The sequence below is a fragment of the Benincasa hispida genome, chromosome 1 (genome assembly GCF_027475165.1).
Source record: "Benincasa hispida cultivar pf3 chromosome 1, pf3_genome.v1.1, whole genome shotgun sequence".
Classification (NCBI taxonomy): domain Eukaryota; kingdom Viridiplantae; phylum Streptophyta; class Magnoliopsida; order Cucurbitales; family Cucurbitaceae; genus Benincasa; species Benincasa hispida.
This window is the reverse complement of record NC_143478.1, coordinates 96056128-96062780: the sequence shown is the minus strand read 5'-3', so window position 1 is coordinate 96062780 and position 6653 is coordinate 96056128. Positions and strand designations below refer to the sequence as shown.

General features: G+C 34.0%; 1 protein-coding gene across 1 annotated transcript; it reads left to right on the top strand.

Moving 5' to 3' along the window:
* Positions 1-536: 536 nt before the first annotated feature.
* On the top strand, positions 537-5862 carry LOC120082624 (3-isopropylmalate dehydrogenase, chloroplastic-like). Its single transcript, XM_039037880.2, has 11 exons — positions 537-991; positions 1117-1246; positions 1361-1472; positions 2838-2913; positions 3022-3110; positions 3710-3796; positions 4430-4546; positions 4658-4765; positions 4882-4935; positions 5021-5173; positions 5590-5862. Exons 1-11 carry the CDS (start codon positions 775-777, stop codon positions 5662-5664), a joined length of 1218 nt encoding a protein of 405 aa, XP_038893808.1. The 5' UTR covers positions 537-774; the 3' UTR covers positions 5665-5862.
* The last annotated feature ends 791 nt before the right edge of the window (positions 5863-6653 follow it).

Sequence of the window (6653 nt, the reverse complement as noted above, 5' to 3'; positions counted from 1 at the left end):
GATCTGACAAATTAGTTTATCGAAATTCTGTTTGCAAAATCGTTATAGCCTATGCATATATTGGTTGATTTAGTTGCGCATATTAGGATCGCATGTGTAAAGTCTAGACTTTTTCTGACTAAATACATGTATGTCCCAATATAATCTTTTTCAAATAAATAATGCTATAAGATATGGCTTTCCGACTTGTAGTATGTCTCAACAATTGAATCATTTCGTAATGCAATTCAATTTTAACTTGTATATGGCTAAGAAGAAAGAGTTGTAAATTGAATTAGGGCTAATTTGGTTTAACATCAAATTTAGCTAATTGGGCTATTAGATTTTCTAATAAGTTGAGGGGTTGACAGATTCAGTGTAATTAATTGATGCCTAAGAAAATAAATTGCATAAGAAACTCTCTCTTGCTCTATAAATTAGATAGACTCCTAGTCTACATTACATTTACCTTTTTATTTTAATTTCACACACATGTCTTAGACTTTCTCCAATTTTCATGACTTTACCCAACGTCTTCCGAATCCACCAAATAATGTGTAATTTAAAACACATGGATTATCGTAATAAATAAGTGATACATGACCAATAGACTAACAATGAACCTTTATATTACACCTAATTTAACATATTTATAATAAAAACCGATTTTGGGAATGAAATTTTACCAAAAGCAAATAAATAAGAAAAGAGAAGCCATAGCCATTCCGAATTTCGGCATAATTTTAAGGCACATATTCTACTCTTTACAGTTCAAGCTTTCAGCTGCCTTCATCCATGGCGGCGGCTCTGCATCTCAACACAAAGCCTTTCAATTTTTGTTCCCGATCCATCAACCTTTCAAAGCCATCGCCGACGCTTTTCCGAGTCAGGTGCTCTGCCGGAACTTCCCCTTCCCGGCGCTATAATATCGCCTTACTTCCCGGCGATGGCATTGGCCCGGAAGTTCTCGCTGTCGCCAAGGATGTTCTCAACCTCGCTGCTTCTCTTGAAGGTCCCTCTAATCCATCTCTGGTTCTTCCCCTTTATTTTTCTTTTTTGTCGGAACGCTACTGAGTTCTTTGGTGAGATTGTACATTTCGTTTTGAGTTTTGACGAGATTGGATTTCGTTTCGTTAGGGATTGGATTTGATTACAAAGAGATGCCCGTGGGTGGAGCTGCGCTTGATTTAACCGGGGTTCCGTTGCCAGATGAGACGCTTTTAGCAGCAAAGGAATCTGATGCCATTCTATTTGGCGCAATTGGAGGGTATCTTTACTTACAGCTTGTGCTATCACATCGATTTCTTCCTTAATCTTTTGTTTTATTTACTTAAATGACGTGGTTTATTGAATAATCTCATTGTTCATTTCGTTTATCAAGTTACAAATGGGATGACAATCCAAAACATTTGAAGCCGGAGACTGGGTTGCTTCAACTCCGGAAAGGTCTTGGAGTATTTGCTAATTTGCGGCCTGCAACTGTCTTTCCCCAGGTAAACTTCTACAATATCCTCCCTCCACGGCTCCACCATACCAAACTATTTATAAAGAAATTGCAAGCCCAAGGTTCATTTTCGTGTTAAGCCCCCGATGCAACAAATAGGTGTTTGGATTATTTGAAGACGGGAAAGTTGCTTGATTTGGAGCCTATAGATAGCTGTGTTTCATTTTAATTTTAAACTAGCCTCATGTTAACTAGGATAGTTAAGAGTAATTGCAATTGATAGCATTTGTAGGAATAATAACCAAGTGTATAACGTCATTTTAAAAAAATTGTAAATATAGAAAAGTCTATCGTCCATTGTTGAATCTATCAACAATAGAAGAGCGATAGACTTGTCTATCTTTCGTTGATAGATTCTTACCAGTGATATGGTCTATCACTAATAGACTTCTACCAATAATATGGTCTATCACTAATAGACTATTTAAATTTGTCCATATTTGCAATTTTTTTAATATTATGTTATATCTGCTAATACTTTGGGTCTAATATCTATACTTGTAACTGTCCCTAATATTTTTATAACCACCATGAGTTATTATTTGAAGCCCTACAGACAGCCTTGTTTCATGTTAATTCAGACCTCTAAATTAATGCGGCATGACTTAGGGCCTATTTGGATTGACTAGAAAAAAATATTTTTTAAAAAAATAATTTTTATTTAAATTCTTTTGATAAAAAATTGTTTAAAATACACTTTGAAAGTGTTTCAAAAACTATTTTGAGTGATTGCCAAACACTTCAATTTTTTTTTTTCTAAAATGACTTATTTTCATAATTAAACACTTGAAAAGTTAAATCAAATATATTCTTAATGGTCGCAGTAATCACCGTGGGTTGGCCTATTAGTCAATAAAGTTATGTAAATAATAAAAGGCTGAGAAGGAATGGTTCCAGTCATGGTGACTACCTACTTAAGATTTAATATTTAAGAGTTACCTTAGCAATTAAATGTAAAAGGGCTAGATGGTACTCCAAGAAAAATAGTTGAGGTGCATGCAAGCTCACCCGAAAGCTCATGGATATCTAAAAAATAGAGAAAATTATGCTGGTAATTTCAGTGGTCTACTTGTCAGGATTAACTTTCAATGGTTTGCATTATGTTTAGAAGTGTGGGTGAAACTTCAAATTGCATTTTGCATTTCTTATTAAAGAGCATCCCAGTTTTCCTGCCTTCAAATTCCATGGGTCCTAAATGAAACCTGAAAGAATTTCCCTGTAACGATTTTAATTGAGATGCATAAATTCATGTACAATCCTGTGATTTCATAAAGATGCACCCGTGAATATGAGGTTGAAGTCTTATATGTGGTACTCTATTACCTGTTGATTACTCCATTTCTTATTTCTTCAGTTGGTGGATGCTTCAACTTTGAAGAGAGAGGTTGCTGAAGGTGTTGATCTCATGGTCGTAAGGGAACTCACTGGAGGTAAATAATTTCCTCCAAATGATATGACATTGCATGTCTTGATTTCCCTCCATCTCTCAATTTTGGGATTTTGAATAAAGGTGCCATGATTTCTTCCACCTGAATTAGGTATTTATTTTGGGCAACCAAGAGGTTTTAAAACCAGTGAAAATGGGGAAGAAATTGGATTTAATACTGAAGTGTATGCAGCACAGGAGGTAATTTATTTATTTTTAATTCCACTTCCTTGTGAACTTGCATATACAGTATTCAACTTTGTAGCCTTATACGACATGCTCTCAAGTCTTATCTTTTGCTATAAAATGATTAAATAATACTCAGATCAGTATGCCTCGTACTCAACAATTTCATGCTAATTAACGAATCCATTCTTTAAAGTGTTCATTCACGCATGCATGTAAAAGCTGTACCTCCCCCTCCCCCCTCTTTTTTCCCTCTTGTTCTTTCCCCCTTTTTTCTTAAAGCATAAAAAACATTGATATTTTATATAAATCTTAACTTGGAACGATTAGATGTTCCGGGTGCAACTGCTGATTCCCTCGTCTTCTTGATTGTATATTTATATGGATTATTATGTCTCATTGTAATTCAAGCATTAGTCTCTTTTCATTATATATGAAAAGTTTGTTTCCCTTTTAAAAAAAAAGATCAGATGTTCCATATTTCATTTTTCTTGAAATTAAGATTACATGCTTAATTTGTTTCTATATCTAAAAAATCCTCTTTTATTTTATATACTATATATTGTGTCTATTTGAACGATTATGTTTCAGTTTGTTAATGTCTTCTATGACAGATTGATCGTGTTGCTCGAGTGGCATTTAAAAATGCTCAGAAGCGGCAAGGAAGGGTTTGCTCCGTAGACAAAGCAAATGTATTGGAGGTGCTTAGAAGTTAAAACTTTGATCTTTTTTTTTTTTTTCTTGATTCATTGATATTGTGGTCATCGTGATCCATAAAAACAACCTTGTCATCCAATATCAAGCACTTCCTACTTAATGAAGGATGGTGGGAGCGTTCTACGGAATCTGTTATTGGAGGAAGTTTGGGATAATATCATACCTCTTTCTTCTTCTTGGTCATCTTTGTCAACTTTGTTTAAATTTTATTTTTCTCTGTAATTATAGCAATTTTCTCATCGTGCCAATTAGAAAGTCTTTCTGTAACCTTAAATTAGGGCTTAACCTTCTCGTCTATTTCATTTCTCTCCTCTGAAAAAGTTATTTCTCTCTTAGAAGAACTTATTAGGAATTTGAGAGAACAACCTCTGACCATTCCCTTATTTTGCTAGAAATAGGTTGAATTTTGAGAATGTGTTGCTGCGACCTCCAGATTTCTTTTAAGTTTTGCTGAAGATTCATTCAGTTCAGGGTTTCCCTACTTTATTTAAATATGGTCGTAAATTTCAGCTCACTATGTTATGTAAGGTCCATGAGTGTAAGAGCTGCAACAGTAAAAAGCAGTGGTCATGTGTGTTTTATATAGAAACCTCACACTGGAACTGACTATTTTGTAGGCGTCGATACTTTGGAGGAAAAGAGTGACAGCAATAGCTGCAGAATTCCCTGATGTCGAACTCTCGCACATGTACGTTGATAATGCTGCAATGCAGCTAATTCGGGAACCAAAACAGGTTTGCATTGAAAAGTAGTCGTTTTTTCAAGGAGGGCTATTGAAGTGAAGCCTCATAGCTCCTGTGATAGGATAATTGAATTTTGTTTGGACTGAATGTGGAAATTTGCAGTTTGATACAATTTTGACGAACAACATATTTGGTGATATTTTGTCCGATGCCGCATCCATGATTACTGGAAGTATTGGGATGCTTCCATCTGCAAGTCTTCGTGAATCGGTAGTCAAAATTATTCTCTTGCATTGCTATTCTGGTTTTTTTTTAATACGTTATGCATTTATCTTGTGATCCAAATCTTCCCAATTCCCTTCTTATGAAATCAATCGTTTGTACAGGGACCTGGACTTTTTGAACCTATACACGGTTCGGCTCCTGATATTGCTGGACAGGTTTGAGATGTTAAAAGATAAAAATCATATGGATAAGGATGTAAAGTTTTTTTTATGCAATGAAATGACGTGGTTTTATATGTAGGATAAGGCAAACCCACTGGCAACAGTTCTCAGTGCTGCTATGCTTCTTAAGTATGGCCTCGGTGAAGAAAATGCTGCCAAAAGAATTGAGGCTGCAGTTTTGGATACTCTAGACAGAGGATTTAGAACTGGTGACATATACTCAGCTGGATGTGTACGTATTCTATCTCGAGTATCTCTCTCGCTCTCTCTTTCTTTATTCTTTGAATCAAGTAAAAGTATAGGCAAATACCTAATCTAACTGACATCAATAAGATCAAAACATCCGGGGAAAAAATGAGTTGACGATTGAATTGTCCAGTAGTAATCAAATCACCTCAACCAATATATATTAAATATCATGACAAGACAATGAATGATGTAGGTAGTTTTTGTCCTTGTATTGATCAAATCGAGTTGGTTTTTTATTGGTTTCATTAACTCTTAGGCTTCAATCTACATCCCTTATATGATCAAACGTATTGCATAGTTGGGGTTGTTTGTATGATCTGTTTTACTGCCAATTTTGATAACTATTATCTTTAATCCCTCTTCTTGGTCATCATTCTAATGATTTGCTTGACTGCACAGAAACGAGTCGGATGCAAAGAGATGGGTGAGGAGCTATTAAAGTCAATAGAGTCCCATACACCTGCTGCAGTTTGAGTCGAACACGGGCAAGAGATCCTTTGTTTGCCTCTTGGAGTTGGTTTGTAAATGTGCCCTAATTGTCGGTTTCAATTCACTCTTAAAGTTGAGTTTAAGGTCTTCATTTTTCCTCAGAACTTTGAATAACTGTCATATTAGGGTGTAAACATTTTGACATTTTTGATAATCAGAAGAACAAGTTATTTGTCAGGCCAATTTGCTGCCTCTTTCCCAATTTTCCATTGTCATCGACTAAATTTGAAACAGAAAGGTTCAGAGACAGAATGACTATAACCAGGAAGGAATGAAGATTGCAAGTCAGGATTCTGCTAGTCGGAGATACTTCATACATATATAATACAAAAGGTTTAAATACTAGTTTGGTACTTATATTTTCTGGTTTAGTTTAAACTTTGATTAATTTTTGTTCTTTTATCTTCAACCTGGTTCCTCAACATTTATTAAGTTACAAATTTTGTCCTTTTTCATTTTTAACCGATCAAAACAATCCAGGAACAAAATGAACCGAAGTCAAAAGGTTCCATTTGATAACTATGTAGGTCTGGTTTGATAACTACTTTGTTTTTAGTTTTTATGATTTTCATATTTTCTATGTTATTTGAATTATAAGCCAATTTTTAAAACAAAAACAAATTCTTGAAAACTATTTTTTTTTTAATTTGGTTTTAATTTTGAAAACATTCTTAAAATCTATACGACAAGATATTGGTTTAATTTTTAAAAATAAATAGGGTTTTTATTTTTAATACTCAGATTTTGAAAATTAACTCTAGAAATTCATACATTGCCCTTGCCGTAGCTTACAGAACTTAAATTTTGTTTAAGTTTAAAAGGTACTATTATATACAATGGCTGGTTGCATATTCCTAAACTAAATAGTAATAGTAATAATAATAAATAAATAAATAAATAAAAGAAGTCTGGTTACATGTGTAGCAAAATCAACTAATTAGTAAATATAGTAAAATTTTAAACTATTCTGTAAA

Bases quoted from the DNA above. Each gene is read 5' to 3' on its own strand.
- LOC120082624 (XM_039037880.2), top strand. From the start codon at position 775: ATGGCGGCGGCTCTGCATCTCAACACAAAGCCTTTCAATTTTTGTTCC. The intron at 2,914-3,021 runs GTAAATAATTTC...CACCTGAATTAG, and splicing joins CGTAAGGGAACTCACTGGAG to GTATTTATTTTGGGCAACCA. The intron at 5,174-5,589 runs GTACGTATTCTA...TTGACTGCACAG, and splicing joins ACATATACTCAGCTGGATGT to AAACGAGTCGGATGCAAAGA.